Below are 23,555 nucleotides of genomic sequence, written 5' to 3'. Positions count from 1 at the left end.
CAGTGCTAATTCTTTTCTTTCACGGTGCCTCGAATTTGATTCCACCGATGTCCAACAGAGCATGGATGAAGGTTTCAATTCGGCATAAATGCTTTTTGTTTATTCATTTGTCTCCCTCTCCCGTGACTAAAAACAATATTTAGCAGAGCTAGATTCACAGACTGAGGAGCTACTCAGAATTATTGGAAATCACATAACATAGAAGTTACTTGTTGGTGGTTCAATTCATTTCACTCTTATTCATGTAGCCCTAAATCAAAACAACTGCCTCCCCTCCACCACCTATGAACAGCCACTTGGCAACAAAGGGAAGGAAAAACTCCCTTTTGACAGGAAGAAACCTCCAGCAGAACCAGGCTCAGGGAGGGGCATCTACCATGAACGGTTGAAGGTGAGAGCAGGGAGAAGAAAAACTTTAACTATTGCTATCCATGTGCCAGTATGTAAACTACAAGACAGCAACATAATTGATGTAATCACATTCTATTTTTCAGTAACAGTAATGTAACTCAGCAAGGCATCAAGGCAGTGAGGAGCACTCAGGCTTGCTGCGCTGCAGCCTCCTTTTCTGCTTGTTCATGTTTCTAACGTAAAATCACTATGGTGATAACTTTGAAGTCCCTTTAGGTTGTTTTCATCTGTGCTTTGTGTTCACACCTAAAGACTACTAGAAAGATGCAGTTGGTCCTCATTAGGATAGGGATTTGTATTGGAGTGTGGTCTAAGGTTTATATTGTTAAATGGTAATTATGAGACTGTGCATTTTAGGTCATTTGATGGCGTAACAAGAAAGTAATGGAATGAGTGGTGTAATCAATTACTTTGTTTGGTGAGTAATTAAGTTGCATACTGCATTACTATTCAGAAAAGTAAGGAGTAATGTCCCCCACACTACAAGGTGGTAGCTAAACATTAGGTTAAAAACAGTAAGTTAAAAAAAAACAAAAAAACAATACATTTGGGTGCAAAAATCATCAACATTAACATTTTGACCAATGAGCCAACTTCACTCTCCTCATCTTTCCATCACTTGCTGCCCTCTCTGGTCTTTCCCCCCTGTGGGCTCTGGTGGATAATATTACAGCACTGTAGCCCTGCAGCTTTTCCTGTGAGGGTCACATTGGGTTGACAGAGAGAACCAGAGGCTGGACGGAAATGGAAGCGGTTCCTCCCGTAGGCACAGACATTTGTCATTGCACACAAAAACCGGAAAGCCTGCAACACTCCTGATTTAGCTGCTGGTGCAGATAATCATTATGATGATAGATTTGACCAGGTTTTTACAGCTAATGTCATCAGCTGCAAAAAACATGTTAACATCTAACCCCTGTTTTTATTTCTGCAGGGATGCATCGTGTGGTCCTAAAGCGTTATACCCACAAAGGAGGTAGACCTTGATCACAAGGCTCATATTAAGTCATTAGATGTTGATGAGTCATTCCTGCCTGTTTCTACTGCAGGTGTTTTTTTTTGTTTTTTTTTTATTTTTTGGTGTAAACAACCCAGAACACATACCCCACTAAGATTAATATTAACTCACTGAAGGTTTGTTTAAAGGCAAAATTAAAAGTCAACATCTTGTTAGAGTGTCTGTGAAAATGCACCCGGTGCAGCAGCGCTTTGAGCCAACTCTCGGTATGCTAATATTCACACTGATGTACAAGAATGCTGATGTTTGCCAAGTATCACAGTGACCATGATTATTGCATTAGCATAAAAACATTTGGTAATTAGCATTAGATTCTAATTTAATTCAGTTAAATCCTGACCTTTGTACAATCTATATCTTATTAATTCCAAAATGAAAATTTCTTCAGAAGATTAATACATATTGGAGGATGAACGCCCGTGTTAGAAATCCCTCCATTACATGTTGAAGTATTTAAGTCTGGAGCAACCACCCAAACTAGAGTCACATCTTTCTATTTTCTATTTCACATTCTTATTTATTTTTTAGCTTCATGACCATCGACTTTCTTCCCTACAAGTGCAGCAAATGGAGGCACTTTCGCTGAGGGGACAGGGAACTTGAAGATCAAAGGTGACCCGGCACAAAATTGAGATGGCCTAGCGAGTCGAACTGAAGCTCACTTTGAGTGAGGCTCAGCATGTTGCTAAAGCTGGGGAACATCAAACAGAACTTGCATATATATTACATTTCAAAATTTCAGATTTTTTCCTGTTTCAGCACCGCGTTCGTGCTGTTTATTGGTATGCCTTTCGCTGCACATGAATGCATGCTATGCAGGTAAAAGCAAGAAAATTAACAATTAAAAAAAAAACAGCCAGAGAGAGCAGAGACAGAGCAGAAGAGAGTGAGACTGCAGGTATTTTTAGTGCGAGCAGATATGTCAAAAGACTTCCAAGATCAATGTGTGCCGAGCATCGCTGTAGAGCTGAATGTTTTCCCTCCCTGCTGCTGTCTGGCTCCACAGTCAAAAGCAGTGTTGCTACAAGGTGAAACAAAACCACTCTGTATGCTCCGTCTTCATCTCCCTTATTTAGTTTTCTCCTCCTGTTGGAGAAAATGCTGCTCAAATGCTTTCACCGCTCGTGTCACCCCACGCTGTCAGGGGAAGGTCAATAAAAATCATGGCGGAATGATTATAAAGTCAAACGGTATGATGTGCCGCATCTATATCGCAAATACACAAGAGACGCTGAGAGGAGCAAGGACACTGACGTGCTTTACAGTTATTTCCAGTGTGCTGAAGGGGCCAGCACACTATAGCATTAGGACATTGTCCTCAGTGTGCCCTCTTGTGTGTATTATACACTAATCACATTATTCCTGTTAATGGGGAGGGTGTCCACTGACAAGCCGCCATCAAGTTCTGAATGCTCACCGGCCCCGTCAAGGGACAACCGATTCATTCCGAGCCACAATGAAAAAGCCCAAAGGAATACAAAAACTACCCGAGCCCTTTATGTTATGTTGGTAAATCATTTGTCACACTATATTGTGTTTGCGCAAGCCGACTGTGCCTGTGTGCCACAGCTGCGCAATGAGCATCGCTACCTGCTGATGACAGTGCAAAATACATTAATAAAACGCTTAACACAAGTGAGGCTGTGCTGCGGGCTGACTTACTAATTTACTAACAGAATGCACAGAGGAGAGCCCACATATTTCTCCCTCTTAAGCAGGACCGTTACTTTACCTCGAGGAGCTGTGACATAAAACGCTACGGCATAAAAACTGGGACGCCCCCGCCCTCTGGCCAGTTATCATGAAAATGAATTATCCTTATCGCCGCTTCGCACAGCCAGCTAAGATGAGCGGCAACAAAATTAGAACATAATCTTCCCGAGGGCTGAAGTATCAAGAGGACGTGATCAATAATGCCAGTAGTGGATATTTCCACATTTTCTTTTAAAAAAAAAAGGGAAGGTAAACTTCTCCGGGCAATTCCAATACAGCAGATGGCTTGTTATTGTCATTGGGGACCTTCAAATGGTGTTTCTTGGGTGTACAGACAAAACACCATTTCCCACAGGGTAAGAATGGACCCAATGTCGAGTCCTAACAGCACCAAAAACCTGCAGAATTATTAAGAACTGGATTTCTCACACAATAATTATACTAATCCCCAAATTGCAGTTAAAAGAATATAACTTTTAAATACTAAATTTCAAGCAGTTTTTCTACATTTGGCATTTTGGAAGGATAGCCCAACATGGTCATCTTAGGCACACAGCTCTAGCTGTGAACACTGCCCCCTACCCATCTGTGACTCAAGCTTTCTACTTGTGAAGGGTCAGCCAATCAGAACAAAGCTGGAAAGTGAGGATGGTCTTAAAAGGAAGGGAACTTTTTAGCTCCCTTCCTTTTAAGACAGCTTCTTTACAACGAGGCTCAATATAAGATAAGTAAGCATTATTTTGAAGTGTGAATAAATGTATGTAATCTGACCTGGGCTTAATGGTCATAAACTGCCTGCTAAATTCTTGTGATCACACAACGGTGTGCGCATAATCTCTTGCATGCAGTGAAGCAGGGTGTGCCTATGCTCACCGATGCATCGAGACATCAATACAGCATCAGTAATGACATCTCTCCAGAGACCTTTGGCCTCGAGATGCTACGAAGCATGAAAGAGAGATGAAGGGAGACAAAGATGGAAGTGGGAGGGGGGGCCAGAGAAAAGGAGTGCAACAGAGCAGAATATGCAGGGCTTAATTAGTTGGTGATGGGTGATAAAATGTCACAAGAAGAAACAGAAGTCGAGGAGTGTTGCATACTGGTGACTGCGGCAGCCTGAAATCTGCATCTAACAACTTCAGCTCCACTTAGAAGCTGGTTTTGACCTGTGCATGGGAGATTAAAGACAACACACATCAGCAGGACCACAAAGACACTTTCACCTCCACTTCAACCCCACCGGGTGCTGTGTTTTTTTGTCACCGTCCAATGCTGCCAAAATCCAGTCTGGTGCAGACTGAATTTGAGAAAAATGACTCATGGATTTGACTTGAGCTTGGCTAGTTAGAAGACACAATAATACCGAGGGAAGTAAATAACCAAAGGCTTTATTAAACAATTGCAGAAAGCCGAGCCTACATGATTTCCCAGAGTCTATCTCAGCACAAATAAATTGCTCGATTCCTAAATATAACTCACCAATTCTCAGGAAGACTGTAAGTAAGTTGGCAAGACATGAAAAACACTTAATCGCCAAATTGAACAAACTCTACAATGCACGCAGAAACGTCTCCATTTAAAGCATGTGTTCAGCAGCACAGAACATCATCATTAGGCTTAAAAGTATTTTAGAATAAGCGATTTGTTGGAGATACAGGGTGCTGTTTGGCGAGATGTGACTGCTCTATCTCTCCATCTCTGATTTATCAAGGCTAAAGGGAAAAAAAAAAAACCCAACACACTTTTGTGAGTAAGCCGCCTAAAAATGTCAGACCACTTTACAATGTCTTGAAGCCTTGACAGAAAGAAAGAAGCTGCAGTAGTTAACACAACAAACACTCCGCATTTCAAGAGCAGCTATCATTAAGTCTGTGCTCAAATCAAACCTCAGACTTTTCTTTGCCTCTTCTTCTAAAGGCGTCAGTATGTAGCATGCAAGGCTACATTTAAAAGGACTTTTCTTGAAACACAGATGTATTCGGGAAATTATCTGTGTCTCTCTTTTAAGATGAGCATTTGGGAGTAGCACTTCTTGCTGCCAGCTCCAGCATATGTGCATCTAGCAGCAGGGAAGGAAGACCGGGGAGGAGGTGAGAAAGAACTAAGAGTACCAGTGTTTTCCTCAGATGTCTGGGATTAATTGAAAGTAATTAAGGAAGCAGCCATCTCTGCGGGGACCAGGGGCGGCCTCCCCCCCCACCCATCAATCAGCAGCTATCAGTGCTGAGCCTAAAACCAGCAGAGTGGCAGTACATTGTGTACTGACATCACTTCTTAAGCGCTAATCGTTCATCGCCCCACTGAGCCGGGATAAAGTCAAAGAAAGTCCAAAGCTTTGCTGATGAGAAACTGACAAGCAAACTAAACAGAAACAGAAACTGTGGCTGGAAACTGACGAGGCCGAAAAGACGAGGTGATGCTGATGTGATAGACATTAATACATAGCGCACCTACAGGAGCCTGTGAAAGACACAACTTCAATTCAGTTCAATTCAATTCATTTTATATAGTGTGAAATCAAAACAACAATATCGGAAGGTTGCCGGTTCGAACCCCGGCTTGGACAGTCTCGGTCGTTGTGTCCTCGGGCAAGACACTTCACCCGTTGCCTACTGGTGGTGGTCAGAGGGCCCGGTGGCGCCAGTGTCTGGCAGCCTCGCCTCTGTCAGTGCGCCCTAGGGCAGCTGTGGCTACAATGTAGCTTACCATCACCAGTTACTTAGTTAGGGACTAAGTAAAGCGCTATACAAATACAGGCCATTTACCATTCACCTCATGGTACACAATAACAGAGAGAAATCCCCAACTATCAGACAACCCCCTACGAGCATGCACTTGGCAACAGTGGCAAAGAAAAACACCCCTTTTAACAGGAAGAAACCTGCAGTAAAACCAGGCTCAGGGGAGAGGCGGCCATCTGCTCCATCTGTGGGGTTAGAGGAGGGAGAAGGGCCAAAAGACACACTGTGGAAGCTCCCAGCACACAGTTTTTGTGCTAATGTTAATGAGCTTTGAAAGCATCAGGGCCTTATCTAGTATGCACCTCAGCACTTGACAACCAGGCTCTGTCATTTTACGTGATCTGTCACTTCGCTGTGGTTCCCAAACAATTCCATATAGCATAAATCCCACTACTAGTTAATCATGGAATATTTAGTTGTGCTGTTACCAGACGGTAGCGTTTTACTACAGCACCACGCACAATGAAGGACCCATTATTTCACAACCTAAAACCTACTGCTTTTCTCCACATACTGTGTCAGAACAATATGTGCTCATAAAACTTGATTTTGACACAAATTTCCACTTTTTTCATAGCTACAGTATGTAAGGTCAAAATAGCATCATGTTTTACCCGCTGAAAACACAAATATTGTGCCGTCAAAGAAAAATCAAAGGCAGCTATTTTAGACTGATGGAAGATTATTTGAGTCCCAACGACCTGCTGTCATGGGAGGCTTAGCTACCACTGTGGTGAGCTAATCTATCCCTGTGCTTGGAGTGCTACAGACAAGCAGTGGACGTATTGTGCTCGGTCCTGCATCGGTATGCTGCGGAGCGCTGCGGGGGGATATGTGCGAGGGATTAGCTTGAGTTAAAACTGTAATACAGGCTGGTGCAGCGAGAGGAAATCACTTGTCTGTCTGGTCTTTGTCTGCTCTGCATTACAGCAGAGGAGAGGGTCAACAGTTCACAAGATGAGCAGGCAGCGGAGGAACAGTTAACCCCTGTGAGCTTTCATAATGTCTTGTCATTACCTCATGGCAAGGTACGTGGAAACATCTGAAATAAAGGCTCTTTGCTACTAACCTTGGCCTTGCCAGTGCTCTGCAGAATGTGAACCAGCGCGCACGCCATCTCCTCCTTGTTCTTGACGCTAATCCCAGGCTCGAGCACAGAGCACAGTAGCATGTAGTTATTGGTAGTGTACTCTGCAAATTCTTTGTACATCTCCATGGGAAGGATGTTCATGCTCTGATAGCGTGCCTTAATTCTAATCATGGGACCAGACGTCTTGCCCTTGGGCGGGTTCGGGGTGCTGACGGGATACCATTTCTCCACAAACTGTCGCCCGGTGACAGCTGCGACGGGGATGTTGATGAGTCCGATGTAGTTGTTTTTGTCTTTCTTTTTCTTCTTGTCGGTGTCTTTGTAGAGGTGGGCTGTGATGGTCTTGACGGCGGGCAGGTTGCTGAACTCAAAGTGCTCTCCCCAGAAGACGTTGTCGGTCTTGAGCTTGCAGGTGGTGCGGGCGTAGAGCGAGTCGTCGAGGCAGAGCTCGCAGTAGTATTTCTTTTTGGCCGGCAGATCCTTGGCTTCGATGATCCACAGCCTCAGCATGTTCTCGACCCGTCGGCTGTTGTCCTGGAGACGGAAGATGACAGGAAGTAGTTTGATCAAATTTTTAAAAGCAACATGATAAAAAAAAAATTACTGAATAAAAAAAGGCAGTGAACAAATCCACTAAACAAACCACATAGTTGGAAAAGCAAACTGATAAAATTCGAGATCAGACCCCGACAGGGAAGTCTCACCGCTTCAAGAGTCAAAAACAACCTCGCCAGTATTTCAAACATTTCACTGAAGCAATTTAAAAAAAAACCCTTTCTCCCTTCCATTCCCGATCATTAAAGAGCTAAGAAATATCCGACATTATTTCACAGAGTGCTAACCCATTCTTATGTCATCAATTGATTTTGCCAAGAGCGGGCCTATTTTTGGCCCATTATTCACACTGCCTTTGAAAACTACCTCCCAAAAAGAAGAGAGGAGATAAGAATTACATTATTTTAAAAAAGAGGGAAAAAAAGAAAAAGAAGTGGCAGAGCATCTTACAATCACAAGAACTACTTTAGATCTCTGGAGTGCCCAGAACTCACCGGTATCTGAATACGTTTCACATTTTTTTTAATGGTGCAGTTAAATTTCGTTTACGCTTCGTGTTTCTGTTGCTCTTCATCTTATTTTTGATGTCTCCGCCATTCATTTAAGTGCAGCTACATGAAACGGGGAGCTGAAATTTGAGGCGCTAAGCTGAGTTACAGACACCTACAAAGAAAAGACGGGCCTTTTTTTTTTCCTCCCCAAGGCTTTTTAACTTGCTTCTATTTGTAACTGAAAAACATACATATGTCTCTATCAAAATATCATCGTGCTCTTCTACATATTGCCTGGTTATGTCACAGTCTTACATAAACCTTCAAGGAATGTCAAGGGATCGCACTTGCGTTCCCTTCCAGGTCCGTCCCCCACAAATCTAGAGAATAAACCCTCCAAATGATGAGCACTCACTTAACTTCCTTATTAATCTCTCCAACAGACGGCAAATATCTTGACTTGCGTGATTCATGTGCTGAGTCACTGCGCACATGATAATTAAAGTTCTACCATTTGACGTAACCAAGCAGGAAATTAAAAGGGTAACTAAATATGCTGCTGTTTGCTCTTTAAAAGCTTTTTCATTCTTCAACTGCAGTTTGGTTAGCCTTGATAAAAATACTTAAGTTTAGAAAGAAAACAATCACACAATTGGTGTTTACCCAGTGAGTGCACTGAATGTTTTGGCTTTCTGCAACTGATTGCAAGTGGTTGACCTTAGGTTGAGTGTGCAACGCCCTCAACCTCTGGACAACCAACTTTCACTCTTCAAATCTATGAGGCTCTGGCAGTATTCTGAATGTAAGTAGCTAATGGGAATTTCTCTGTTTGTAGACGACAAAGGATTTCCAGTTTTCACCTTGTTTATCTCAGTTAATCACCTCATTATTATAAAGAGCGCGCACCGAATTACAGACTAATTGCAAACTTGAGCCAATTGAATTGCAAACTGATTGCAGACTGTCTTTTTTATTGCGTTTTTGTCACTATCTTGGTACCTCAAAGTTGCTTTGAAGATGGCAACTGGCTGCAAGCGGTCACAAACCTGGTCTCAACCTTTCAAGCAATTATTTCAAAGGCAGCTCAATCTTAAGTTCCTTGTTCACAGTCACTATAATTGTGCTCCTGCCGCAGTCTCCAGCCACTGCCTTCCTTAGTGACTGTGATCATTAGGAAGCCATTCTGGCAGAAAGATCCGAGTGCAAACTGTGTGCAGTAGCCTTTATGTAACCAAAACTGAAACTGCTTTTTCACCGAGATGTATGATCTTAAAAACGCTATAGTTTTCTTGACTGTCTAACCTGGTATAGGTAATATCATAGTAGTGGTGGATTAGTGGTAGTAGATATATTTAAAGTGCTTTAGAAGAAAATTATGAAATAAAGTTTAATTTTTAAAAACATTTGCTAAAAAAATGCATTTCATCCACTCAAAACACACATATCAAAAGCGCTAAGACAAGGAACATTCCAGAGCTATTTAAGAACCCCTCCACACCCCCAACGCCGCCACTTCTCCACATCTAATTAATGAGCAATTTGCTAAATAATGATGGATGAAAGAGTGAAGAGGCTGAGTGAGCAGGACTATTTTCTTGGCTTAAAATGTTTGCCACCTTCCCCTTGTCACAGCTGTTTGTCACTATCCCAGATGGTACTGATACATAAAAAGCTCTTTACATGTTGCCTGTATGCCTTCTTCATCAAACCTGACGTGCACTCATCGGATTCTTGCTGTGTGAGTTGCAACACAGTGTAAACTCTGTATGGCTCTGTCCTCATCACTGTTTCAAAGTGTGGTTTGGAATTGAGACACTTGTGTATGAACATATTACCACTGAATACTTCACACCCACTGTGTGTTTTTGCATACTCACCTTGTTTGGTTGTACAGCCCTCCTCAGATTCTCCATCCATTTGTCTCTTTCGGCTGCTGAACGGCATGAGAAACATTTGCTTCCTGTGGAGGTAGTGACCTACCACAGAGAGAAGGGAAAATTTAAAATGCTTTGGTGATACTGTGAGAACAAAAAATAGAACGGTGAAGGTTTCACTAAACTTTGCTCATAAATACCACAGAGACAGCAAAAAAACGGTAGGAGCATCTTCAGTCTCCTTATGTGAGAGCTGTTTTTGAAACTGGATGGTTTAAAATAAGCACAGTAGGATGAATGGTGAACAGAGCACGGGGCAGAAAGTTTAGGATAGTATTGGGTCACTTCCCTCCAAGAAGCTCCCTTGTTGACAATTCAGCCCTTAATGCAGTGATTAAAGACAAAGTCTGTCATAATTTGTTTTGAATTTCTCTGCTCCAACAACAATAATTACAAGACATCAAATTTCATGTAGTAATTAAAGAAACTGCCCACTGTACTTCCACTGATTTTCTGTAACTAGAGAAAAGTCATCAAGAGTTAATCACAGACATTGTGTGTTCCACAATAAAGGGAAGTCGGCTCTATCGTGACTTTTGATTGCGACTGGTCATCAGCAGCTCATAAAGAAGGAGATTTACAGCAAAGACAGGGGATTAGAGGACTCGCTGGTTCCAAAAATATTCCTGCTAGAGGCTGAATGATATAGGATTTTTAAGACAGATACCAACACCAATATTTGGGGACTTAGAACTCCAATATATCGTTGATATTATGAATCATGAACAGATTTCCATTACATTTCTTATCTTTAGTTACTTATGAGTCTTTCTTAAGATAATATGGGAATGCAGTTTAAAAATAATGTCATTTTATTTTGTCTTACTTGTTCAGGCTCTGCTAGATTCTGCTGGAATCAACTGCTTGTTGCGTTTGTGGCGTTTCAAAGACGGGTTGCCAAATGATGACACCAATATATTTGCAAATAGCTAATATTGTCCTATGGACTCTATTTCCCAAACTAATGATTAAAACTTGTGAATTAGTAAACTATGGCACATGGGAGCCTCCTGGATAAATAGCAATACTGAAGATTTGTTGTGACCATTAGTTTTAATTAGCTTTTTCTCAGCTTTTGAGTATTATTATTGTGTAGATATGACAGATGGCACTGAATGCCCAGGAGCTTCAGCTAGTGTTGCTGTTAGAATAATATTAAAAAAATGTACCAAGCAGTTCCAGATTTTTCTTTTTAGCTTTAGTTTATCTTATGTGATCTGAAACTAAAATCTTGGGGGTGATGGGCAGATTAAGGAAATACTCAGCAAAAAAAAGTCCTACTTTGAGTTGAGAAAAAGCCAGTTAAGGGTTATAGCAAACCCAAAATAGCGTGTTGTGGTAACTGGGAAAACAACACAGAGTCGTTACTTCACTCGAACTGCAAATAAAGGCAGGCTCATTAAAATTAATGAATATTTCAGCTGTTAGCTTATTCTGGGATTCTGCTGTGCATGCAGAAAAGCTGCAGAACAAACTGTAAATCCAAAAACTGACTTTTCCTGTAAGCACAGCTTTGATGTCTGCTAGCATCTGGATGTCAAATTCAGATACAGTTGATGACTGTCAGCTATGTGTGTAGTTGTAGTAAGTACATTAACTATTGAACTATTTTATTTCACAAGCAAAGCAGCATATAGGCTGTGTGTGGATGCATATAGCCCCCCCGTCCCCCCGACATCCTCTCACCTCAAAGCAGTAGTCCTGCCCGAGGATGCTGCTGTGAACGGGCTTGATGATAACCTCGTCCTCCATACTTAGGTCCAGGGCTTCCACAGCGCTGCTGGGACTGAGCAGTGATTCATGGGAGCGGGACTCCTTCAGCCTTGGCATCAGATGAGATCTAAGAGCGGAGAAAGAAGAAGAGAAAACTGAATCACCCTGCCGAGTTTGACGGGCAGAAGCGAGAGAGGAAGCATATGGGCCGCCTGTAACAGCAAGCGCGAGGAGGACGAGGAGAGGATGCTCCACTTGCCTCCGAGTCAGCCGACGAGCTCGCACGCTGCGCTTATATCGACACATTCGCGCAGCCACTTCTAAGCATGGCGATAGCAGATGCTTTGCGGCTCCTCATTTACAAGTTGCAGCATCAATGAATTAATGAAACAAGCTCGGAGGATTGACTCAAGCTGTTCTGCCAACTAATGCAGCGGAACCACCATAAATAGGAAGTTAAGCATTTTACAGATTATCATTAATGTTCAGACACCCGTGATGCAATCATCTTCCACCGCTATAAACCCGCTTCATAGATGCTTTTTTGGACTTCCATTTGGGACCCAAAACACAACAGCATTCTCTGGCTCAGAGTGCCCTTAGAGAAATGTTCAATAGTTTGTCAAAGATGGCCCCTAAGCCCACAATTCACAGGCATTTTTTTTTTTTTTAGCCAAAGAAGATTAAGAGACAAAGTAAAGAGCTTTCACTGTTTGCTGTGTTTGATGTTGCCCTATTTTCTGTCTTTACAGAAGAGTTGGATTGAGTGGCTGTCACTTATGACGAGCAAATGTGTCTCTACGCCGTGTATATATGCTGGTGAGCAACATTAATTTGAGATTTCCACATCATGAAGTCAACCAACGTCATCCAGACTCAAAAACAAGCACTTAGCGCTCGCGTGTTTCCTTTAACCACTAACCCTACGATCCCCACCGCATCGCAGCTGGAAGAGGATGAAAAGTTAAATACTGTAACATCAGTGAGGGCTGCACGCAGCAACAGGCACGCTACATAACATCAGCCCCTGATGCTCCAATACTCGAGAGGAAGATGAAGACAAGGGTTCAATTGCTCATGTAATGAGTGAGAACAGTCTTTTAACAGTGCCCTCTATGGACGGCTTACACACTAATCCCATGCATGTGTGTGTGCGCGCGCGTGTGTGTATACTGTACATATTTTCAGCAGAGTAGAGGAAGAGCTTTTCAGGAAAAATGCAGCAGCCGTAATGACAGATTAGTGACTGCGTGCGGCCCTTTGTAGAGTCAGTCAGCTTTGTTGCCAAATCCTCTGTGCAATGTGAAGTGGATAATGACCTGGACACTGTGCTTTTTTTCCCCTTTTTTTTTTTTTACTTAACAACAAACGCACACACACGCACACATACACAAGCGTACAGAGGAAAATGCCATCCAGTGAAATAGAAGAAAAGAATACAACAAGGTGCAAAATACAGAAAAAAGGAGAGAAAAAAAGCCTAAAGGATAGCTCTGAATATGAAAATCCAGTTTTAGAAGCTCTTACTCCCCCAGCACAGCTGGAGAGGAAGTGACTTTGCACCTTCCTCTGCTTTGTGATTGGCTGACAGGGTACTGGGCAGAACAGAGAGCAAGTAAAATAATCAGAAAGGAGGGGAAATGGGAATTTTTTTTCTCTTGCTTTTTTCTTTGGTGGGATGTTCTGTCAGAAACAGGAAGGGAATGTCCACGGACCACAGTTCAAACTCCTAAAGTTGCACGGATGATTCTAAGGGAACTAACTGCAGGAAAACAATCCGCCAGAGCGCTGCGTTTTAATGAACTCGTAGCACGTGCATTTCTCATACTGAGGCAGAGGTGAACAGGGAGCGTGAGCATTTAATCTGTAAAAGAATGATCCAGAATTTGACTAAAGTACAGAAGAACTGCCTCAGAAAGAAGGCACTGCGTCCCCTAAAAGGCATCCATTTCATTCTTACATAATGACTCTCTTTTTTTTCCCTCTCAGCATATTGTATTAGAAGAACATTAGTGTCAGCGAGAATTGTGCCAGACTGTGAAAGTATGAATTGATAAATAAATATGCTGCCTGTCATCTGTGTGGCACTGTATTAAACTGTGCCGCGACGTGTAATTTACAGCCTATTGTGGGCCGCTTCGCCATAACGACAGTAAAAGAGTGTCTGACGTCTGAATCCTGTTCATAACGTCTACATCTGACAAAGCCTTCATGCCAACCTCCTGCAAATGACAACCTGCAATACAAGCAGGACATGGTGCTTTTTCCTTTTCATTCCTACAGCCCTCAGCTTCATCCATTATAAGAAAACGTCCTTCTTTGTCCTTGGCAATCCTTCAGTAACTTGTATCTACGCTTCCCTTCATCTGAGGTTTAGGTGCTTCAGATTTGTTTCACTCACTGTGTTCTTCTGGCATTCTTTTTAAATATTACAGATATTTCAAACCGGTGGCTCATAATGCAAGAAAATAAATATGCAGAAATACGTGCTCGTGTAACGCTTGATTTAGACTTCTGTGGGGAAATGCATGTTGTAACCTATGACATAACTGGAAACCCCTTTCAACCTCTAAGCCATAACCTTGCACGTAACCTGATGCGCAACCCCCAAGAAATGTAACTGTAGTCCCTGACAAGTAGCCAGGATAATAAATACATTCACATCGACAAAAGAGGATTGCATTTTTAATCAACCAAGTACCTCTTATGTGATGGAAGGCATGACGGCCCCCTGTTGAGTTTTTATTGGATGCTAAAGTTTCGAGATGTTGCCAACATGAACCAGAGTCTCCCGTCTGGATTCAAACTGCAGACTTTACATGTTCATTTAAACCCATTTTGATCCTTTATGTTTTTGTCTCCTGTTGGATGAGAGACACAGAGCAGTGAGTAGCAGCATAACACAGTTTTTTTTCCTACCGTTACCGTTAAACCAGCTTCTATCTGCACCTTTTTCTTTTCTCAATGCCAGCTTTTCCACTTCAGCCAAATTGTAGAATCATTTTTCCGACTGCAGAGCAAAATGTATCAACAACAACAACCCGGCTGGTTGTTCCGCACATTTAAAATAGCCCCAAAAAAAACAAAAAACAAGGAGGGATAGAGACTGGTGAAAATATTCTTCGATTGGCGAGCGCTATGTGGGAAAGTAAAGCTGCTGATCTTTCAGTACGTAACTGTCTCTGAATGACTGTTTAAATTTCTTTTTTATAATCCCAGAAACCTGGTAGTGTAGCTGTACATTCACTATTTAGGAATTTATGCTGCTGCATCAGGCCAAATCCCATCAGCCCATTGTGAGAACTAGACAGACTGTGTTCTGCTCTGCCAGCCCTAATACTGACTCCTAACTGAGTTTCCATTGAACCTCGGCAGAGTAATGGATCCTGAGTGTGTCTGGGCTTCACCCAGTGCGCTTTGTGTCTGCATCCTGTAAAGAGAGTTCATCAGATAGGCTGTCTGGGCTCCGATACAGTCTGAAACATCAGGCGCTTATAGGCGTCAGTGTACTTAGACGCATAACACTGCACTGGCTACACCGCAACGGAGTATGTCTGTACTGGGAGCTCGAGATAGGCTGAATTAATGGAGTGCGACGCAAAGCAACAGCACTCTCAAAATCCACATCCCACTGAGCTACTACAAGAGTTTGCTTTGTTTCACTACAATCATATGAACTACAACAAAAACACATTAACGTCCACGTGAATTAGTGCTAATCTCCACATGGGAAATAAATGCCCTCTTTGTGTTGTCGTTCCAATAACCAACAACAAGAACGAGCCAAAAGAGCAAAGTTAGCCCTTCCAACATGACGAAAAACAATAAACCCAGGCAGACTGTTAAGTCTTCTTGATTTTGGCGGTTACTGTGGATACCACCCCCACGTCCAGTGTTTACACAGCATTTAGTTAGTCCAGCATTTACAACAATCGATACTCTTCCAACTTGCATGCTGGCACGACAGTTACTTGTTAATAGTCCTCTCTACCAAGCACACAAGAGACAGTGTTTAGGTAAACATATTAGCAACCACAGCCAATCAAAGACAAAGGATGACAAATTAGTACTTGCTAAATTTTTGATGGCATCTAACTCATTCTTTCAGAAGCGAGACGAACTTATTTTATTCCAAAGTAATTGTGAGACATTATCTAGCCAAACTTAAAAAAGAGGCAAAGACACATAAAGTTAAAAAGAATTCAGGAGCGAAATGCATACAAGTTTAAAATATCTGTCTATGGTTTCTAATGGAAAGTTGGAAAGCAATTCAATTTTTACAGCAGGTGCACAGACAGTTGAAAAGTTGCCTATTATCACTTTAACTACGATGTGTGCCTTTGTGCAACTCTAAATACTGTCAGCAAAAACTGAGAAACTCTCTGTATTAAGAACAAATATCAATACTAACTGTTGGACTGCCTGCTCTATAACCGATCGATTGGCTACAGGATCAAGAAAAAAAAGTCCATAAGGGGATCTAAGATTATCCATATCTGCCACAATGCACTAGGTGCACTCTCCAGCAGCTGCCAGGCTGTTTAGCCTAAATGAATTACAAACAAATATAAAAAGGTAGTTTTGCAGCGTAAATCCCGAGCAGTAGATTCCCTTGTGTCCGTTCTCATGATATGATTTTTCTATTCTGATGAGCGAAGGCTTTGCATCCAGCTTGAGTGTAGCTCTCAGAGCTATTTGAGATGCTGCTGGATGTGCCTGCAGTTAGAAAACAGGTATAAGCCACACTTATTGAATTATGTCAATTTTGATAGTGTTTTTAGATGAGTTTGAGTGTTTACGTTTAACATTTCTGACTATAGTAGTTTGTAAAAGTCAGGTCTTGATCAGTTTAGAGTCAACTTTCAGTAAACAGTTCGGAGAACCTACTAAAAAAAAGTTATGTAGTACCTCCTGGGTTAAAAGTCGGTTGCCTATTCCTCCTGACAAAAAAAAAACTAACTGGTTTGCGCCCCAAGGCCACTGATGTAGTGCTCTTGTGCTGTGAAACCAGTCAAAGACATTTGGGGTTAAAAACTGCAACACAATGCTTAAACCAGTTCTTTGTAACACTATACCTAAAGCAATGTCCAACACAGTGACTTTTCATCACGTTTGCGCCTGAAGCATTCTCCAGCTTCTACAGCTGGCCTGGCTCATAGATGGTCCTCAAAGCAACAACAACAAAAAAAAAAGATCCAGGCAGCCAGCGGCAACTACTCTGCAAGCACCTGGGCCCCTAACTCAAAGCATCAAAGAGGAAAGCATCACACTTAACAAACACATGCTGCACAAACACACGCGCACACATAAACACACACAGAGTAATTGTTCTAGCTTGATTATGAAACACGTGCACTACATGAACAGGAAAGCAGACAAACAGACCATTATTCATGCATCAAGCCTCATACAATGAAGTGTCCATTATTCCCACTGCTTTGGCGCTGACTCAGTGGAAAGGACCAGTGGAACAAAAAAGTGTCTGTCACACTGGCTGCAGAAAACTCTGTCATGAGTCCGATCGCTCGTTTGATCCAGGCAGACGTGGGGAGTCTCTCTCAGTGCTCAGCCTGAATAATGAGGCAATACGGACTCAGGGAGTGATGTTGAGGGAAAAAAAATAAATCTCACAACACTCACTGTCAGAATTCTTTGTTCTTTTCTTTTTTTGCATTCGTGTCCTCGTTTCACACTTTATTCAGCGACAGAACAGCATTTTGCATTTTGGGTAAAGACCATGAACATGTACGTTTTCCTGCATCAACCAGCCATCTGTCGACTGTCATCGGAACAGTTGGGTGATGGGTAGCAAGAGGATATACACAAAACAAAAAAAAGAAAAAAAATTCTGGCCCATAGTAAGAGCAGGAAAGAATAGCAGTCAAAGAAAAGGAGACAAAAGGGATCTCGTCAGATGCTGCTGGTGCAGAACAGTGGATGTGTGAGCTGCACCGCTGACATGTGGCTACAGGCCTCGGAGACCAAACAGCAATCAGGCCAGCCGGAGGATCCAGTCAACAGAGCAACAGAGCAAACCTCATCCAGAGCTGAAGCCTGACACACGGTGAAAAACCGATCTCTTGAGATGAAGACAAGAGGCTGCCGATGAAATGAATTTGTGATGTGGCACAGAAAGTGACGGTCCACTTACAATTGGCTTTGCGGGAGGACATTTGCACACAGCTTCAACTCTTAATTAAAAGCTCAACCATCTGTGACGTTGTTGAGTTCCCTGAGTGGCTAAATGGCGTGGCTGCGAGAGTCGCAACGTTGAGAGCGAAAGGCGGAAAAAACATTCATGCACATGTAAACGGGGGTAACACAGACATCAGTCCAAAACTAGCATGTTAGCACTTCGTGGTACCTATTCTTGATGGCGGTTTTGACACTTTAGGCTTCTGCGCTGCCAGTGGTCTTAATAGCACACAAGAGAAATGAGAAATCACACTGGGAAGTGGGAATACCGACCCAGGGAATAAAAGAACGAGCGCTAGCATGAACGCTTTTTGCGAGGAATAATAAGAACCAGTTAGAGCTGTACGTGGACCACACATTGGCTTTGAGTATAGTATAGAAGGAATAACGCCACACAAAAGAGGGACTTTCATATACATAGAGGAAGGAAGCTTTTAAAGGAGAGAATGAGACACAGAGAGACATGCACACCCCTTTCCACACAAAAGGGACAAATACACACAGGAAAGGAGGGACCTAGCTCTAGTATTCAGTATCTCCTAAATGATCAGCTCCTTGAGCCCACCCCCCCTCCCCCCTCCTTTTTAGGCATCTGTAGGGATGTCTGACTCAGAGTGCTGGCAGACACATTACAATGTGGAAAGCATTGGCTGGTAGCTGAGATCAGGTGGTTGAGGAGCAACTGTTGGAGAGAGCTAAGGCAGCCGCTGAGCCTGTCTTGTAACACTCACGCACGCACACACACACACACACCCAGCTTGATTACAGTGAGTGTGCAGTCTCCCTGCGAGACTGGGAGGTAATTCAGTGTAACATCTGCCAGGACACTCGCAGCAGGAGGCCAATGAGGACTGCTGAAGAGCTGAATTGGTGTGGGGGCCGAGCTTTTGGCTTGAAGCTGGTGCGCTGAGTGAAAGAGAACAGGACAGCTGGCTGCAAAGACAATGGCTGCATACAGAATGACTGAATGATGATCTGCGAGGACTGTTTGGTTGTCATTGGCGGTGATGTCATAGCATGTGGTAAATCCCTCTTACACGTTTCATTTTTCTAACCCAGGTCAGTTAAGGGTCAGAAGAAGAGTCTATCAAAACATATTGTACAGTTTCTTCAGGACGGGGAAACCGACTGTGGATCCATAGCTGTACTCAAGCCAAGAGATTTTATAGTAAGGTCAAAGGTTATACTTATCGGTGACTCTTTAAATCAAAGCTAAAGGGCAAGGGTCACAGTATTGACCACCAATGAATTATGAGCACCGCATCAATGCACTTCATGTGATGAAAAAAAAAATCCTGAACAACAGGACGAGCCCCTGTGAGCAAGCACTTGGCGATAGTGGAAAGGAAAAACTCCCTTTTAACAGGAAGAAACCTTCAGCAGAACCAGGCTCAGGGAGGGGCAGCCATGTGGTGTGAGCGGTTGGAAGTGATGGAAGGGAGACAAGACCAAAGTCACGCTGAGAGATCCGGTCTCTGGATCCAAACTGGGAGGTGGTTCCACAGAAGAGGCGCCTCAAAGCTGAAGCTCAGCCTCCCATTCTACTTTTAAATACCCTAGGGACCACAAGTAAGCTTGCAGTCTGAGAAAGAAGTGCCCTGTTGGCACTATAAGGTATTTAAGTTGGGGCTTGATTATTAAAGAGCGTGTATGTGAGAAGAAGGTTTTAAATTGGATTGTGAACCCAGCAGGGGTTAAATTCAGTCCACAACTGAATGTCAGTTAAATCAATAAAAAGCACCTTGAGGCAACTGTTACACGCGCTATACAAATACAACTGGATTGTTTTAAAGTTTATCATCATACAGACAAACACACTTTCCATTAAACATCACCCATTTTTTTTGTTCATTAGCCATTATTGATTTTTTTATTTAATCTTTTCACCTGGGGAAGTTCAACATATAGGCTCTAACAACAAACCTCCACAGAGACATTAATAGACTATTAGGATCAGGACCGTCACATACTAGCGGGTATGACTCAGGCTGAGAATACCTAAGGTATGCCAAGGTCATGGAAACAGTGTGAGCATCTGTGCTCATGTGCTGGATTCACGTGTGAGCATTTTACGCTGAGAAAGAAACACAAATTAGGAAGAAGCAACAAAGATCTCTCTTGAACTCTTGCATAACTGCTAAGTGCTCAGGGAACATGGATTAAAAAAACAAACCAAAAAAAAACAAAACATGCAAATGAGCAGAGGAGATGAGGAAGTGTGTTTTTCACTTCTTGACCTGAATATGCAAACGCCCCTGTGGCTTTTGGACAACGACGCAGGCGAACACCGGAGTTTACGAGGAGAAAAGGGCAGAGACTTTTCTTCCCACACAATACGGCAAAACTGAGAGGGCAAAAACAACAAGTAGCTTACGATCGCTGCATATAGCATCCCCCCCCCCCCCATAGCTGCATTTTTATTCATATCAGATTTAGGTAGTTATTTTCACACATAATTGGCTCTAAACTTCAGAGCGTGCTTATTTTCAATCTAAAGCCAAGATTTGCCTCTGGCATTGAATAGTTTTCATCTCCAAGTCTAAACCTGTCTCTGTTTTTTTCCTCTAGCCACCTTCCTGTCCGACTGTTCAGATGTATTGCACTTTTCCTCCTTCTTTTTCCTTTTACAAATCATTTCATAAGGAAAACACTTTGTCATTTATGTACTAAAAACTAGTTGAACGGAAGCCACATTGTACAGTGAACCCTTGAGACGGATGCAACAGCAGAGGTCCAGAAACCACAAAGTGCAGCTGTGCTGTAGCTATCCACAGCAGCAGTCGTTCCCCTGAACACAGCATTAAAACAAAAGTGACACTTACGATTTACTAAATAGGTGAAACATTCTCCAGCAGGACCTCTCGGAGCCGGATTCCCCCAAACGCACAACTCTACGTTGGATTGCATTCCTCGCTAGTGAACCGTCCCTGCGTTTTCCTTGACTATTTTTGAGTCTCTGGGAACGTGGCTGGAGACTCTGCCCTCTGAGTTACACCACACCGCTCCCTAAGGATGTCTGCTGCTACTAACACACACCCATCTCCACATCCCATTTAAAAAGACAGCGCTGTTATTTAGGACAGGCCTGCCCACACTGCACTTTGAAATTACACTGGCATAAAATAAAGCCCAAGTAACAGCATGAAAAGTTCAAGGGGCTTTGATATAATGCTTTGAGGTCACTGTAACTTATCCAGGATTGTGTATTCATATATGGGTGCTGCCTTTAACCACCAAGTTAAACCAACAAGTCATTTAGTTCCAACTTTTAAAAAAAAGAAGTTAGTCTAGCTGTACTCGCTCTCTGGGACACACACACTTTCAAAGTCATCAGATCAGTCTCCTCTGCTTTTTCTCACACTGACATAGGCCTTGTACTGGCAGCCAGGAAGTCAACCCCCACCCCAGCTCCACCACCACCCACCCCCCTCTCTCGTTCCCTGTAGCAGGAAACAATGGCTCAGCCTTCAGTACCATGTTCTGTGGGAAAATTCTGGTTCCTTGGCTAGCGAGTAGGACTCAAGAAAAAAGGAGAAGAAAAAAAAAAGAATGAGAGAGCGAGACAAGAAGAAGAAAATGACGCCAACCAAGTTTAGGAAATGGACACACTGCCAGATGTGTTGCTTGTTTGTTGCTTCCACTCCACCTCCCATTTTCCACATAGTTGGTGACCTGGTGACGGAAGACATGGCTGCTGAGACAGGCTGTCAGGAAACACCTCAATTCAAACTGATGCCCAAGTTACAAAACAAAACAAGAAAACCCAGAAATGTCTGTCATTTCTGCCAAAACAATAATTTGAAAACTTTGGCATACTCTAGTTTAAATGAGTTAGAATGCTTCTGAATGACTGGAGAATATTATACCTCAATCATTCCAAGAGTCAAGCGAGGACGACATAGGAGCTGGTAGCAATCACCTACTGTATGGCTCAATTCGCTGTGAACTGTACAGCAGAAAGCCCATTCTAGCTGCACCGATTGCTCAGCTTTCAAACAGTTTAAACAACATTTGAAAGGTGAAACTGGCCTAGGTTGAATGTACTTGTCCCCCCCTTCATGTAATGATTTGGAGTTGTTTGCTCTTATCTAGAGTAAACACACTTGCATGCCTTGGTTTTTTTGGAGAGCGGCCGGGTAAAGGTTAACTTACAAAGCCGGGGCAAAGCTGGGAGACTAAACACTCAGGGGGAATTTCCTCATTCCTCTGGTCTAGGCTGCGATAATATCATACCTTATTGGTTTGTTTGGAGATATAAATAAATAATAGAATGTGGGACAAGGAAAAGGAAGTTGTCAATGTCTTCATTTGAAATCACAGTAGCACGAGGACGGATCCAGAAAATTCTAATGAATCTTCATTATTCATTGGAGGGGAAAACATTCTGAACAATGATCCTCTGTATTCGGTGAGTCATCTGATTGCACAGTTTTTTTTTGTTTTTTTTTAGTATTCTGAATATTTATAATTGAATTACGATGTACAAAGAAGGCGTATTTGCATCTGTCTGTCCGATGCCGTTTTGCAAGGAAAAAAAATCCACGTAGACTCATGCCAGCGAGCGTGTTGGCGGGTATGTGCAAGGTCAGGAGCCGACTGCAGCGACCAACAATGCAAAGGGATGAGATCACAAGTGAAGGCAGGGCTGTGTTGGCTTGCTGCCTGCTTTGCAGGTATTCCCTAAGAAGCCTCGCCTCTTTGGTGCTTTTCTTCCCCCACTAACCACTGACCTGCTTAGAGCAGGAACACCTGCATGCACAGAGGTAAATACAGAGGGGGGGAGAGGAGAAGGAGAAGGAGAAGAGTAAAAATAGTCTGTGGATACAGTACATTCCAGGCAAGCTTCCACAAGTCTGCATGGTGGAGAGACGGAGGTGGATGGAGAAAGCTGGAGACATCTTGAAAGATAGGGAGCAGGAAAGATGAGGGCAGATGAAAAGAAAAAGATGGATGGACTAACAAGAGGCTGAGGAGAGGTGCAGAACACACAGTGTAATTCAATGTTATAGAGATAAAGTAGCTCATACTTTCTGGTGGAATCTTAGTTGAAGGAGTCATTGATGTTTTACTTCAATATTGTGGGTCTGAAATGGGACTAGAAAGACAGCATATTTCTCCCATATTGGCTTCTCTATATTGGCTCCCAGTCAAATCCAGAATCAAATTTAAAACCCTTCTCCTCACATGCAAGGTCTTAAAGACTTCATAATGCTACATCACTCCAATAGAGCACATCACTCTGAGACTACAGGCTTACTTGTGGTTTCTAGAGTATTTAAAAGTAGAATGGGAGGCAGAGCTTCAGCTTTCAGATCCCTCTCCTGTGGAACCAGCTCCCAGTTTGGATTAGAGAGGCAGACACCCTGTCTATTTGTAAGAAATAAATTAAAAGCTTTCCTTTCACACATTCATTACTTCTACAATAGTCCTAGGTTGCTCTGGGCTTCTCATGATGCAGTGAGTCTTTCTTCTCCACCTCTTTTCACTTTCTATGTGTTCAGACACACTCTGCATTTAATCATTAGTTATTATTAATCTCTGGCTCTCTTTGACATTGTGTCTTTTTTCCCCTCTCCTTCCTCTTACCCCCATTTCCTCACAGCAGACAGCTGCCCCTCCCTTAGCCTTGTTCTGTTTTTCCCCCCTGTTAAAATATTTTTTCCTTCCCAATATCGCCAAGTGCTTGCTCATACA

The 23,555-nt window shown here is 42.7% G+C and overlaps 1 protein-coding gene across 10 annotated transcripts in view; it reads right to left on the bottom strand.

The window, feature by feature from the left end:
- dab2ipb (DAB2 interacting protein b) overlaps positions 1-23,555 on the bottom strand; it is a 176,719-nt gene that overhangs the window by 30,449 nt on the left and 122,715 nt on the right. For 9 of the 10 annotated variants that reach the window (XM_006796814.3, XM_006796816.3, XM_006796815.3 and 6 more), the window contains 3 exons: positions 11,640-11,793; positions 9,897-9,995; positions 6,953-7,507 (listed from right to left, as the gene is read on the bottom strand). In XM_006796814.3, coding sequence (XP_006796877.2) covers positions 6,953-7,507; positions 9,897-9,995; positions 11,640-11,793 — 808 coding nt within the window. Of the gene's footprint in view, positions 1-6,952; positions 7,508-9,896; positions 9,996-11,639; positions 11,794-20,683; positions 20,832-23,555 lie in introns of those variants that run through there. The other variant, XM_006796820.3, reaches the window with a different exon arrangement.

This window comes from Neolamprologus brichardi, chromosome 7 (genome assembly GCF_056152115.1).
Source record: "Neolamprologus brichardi isolate AB-2024 chromosome 7, ASM5615211v1, whole genome shotgun sequence".
In the NCBI taxonomy this organism is placed as follows: Eukaryota; Metazoa; Chordata; class Actinopteri; order Cichliformes; family Cichlidae; genus Neolamprologus; species Neolamprologus brichardi.
This window is presented reverse-complemented; position numbering and strand designations above follow the sequence as displayed.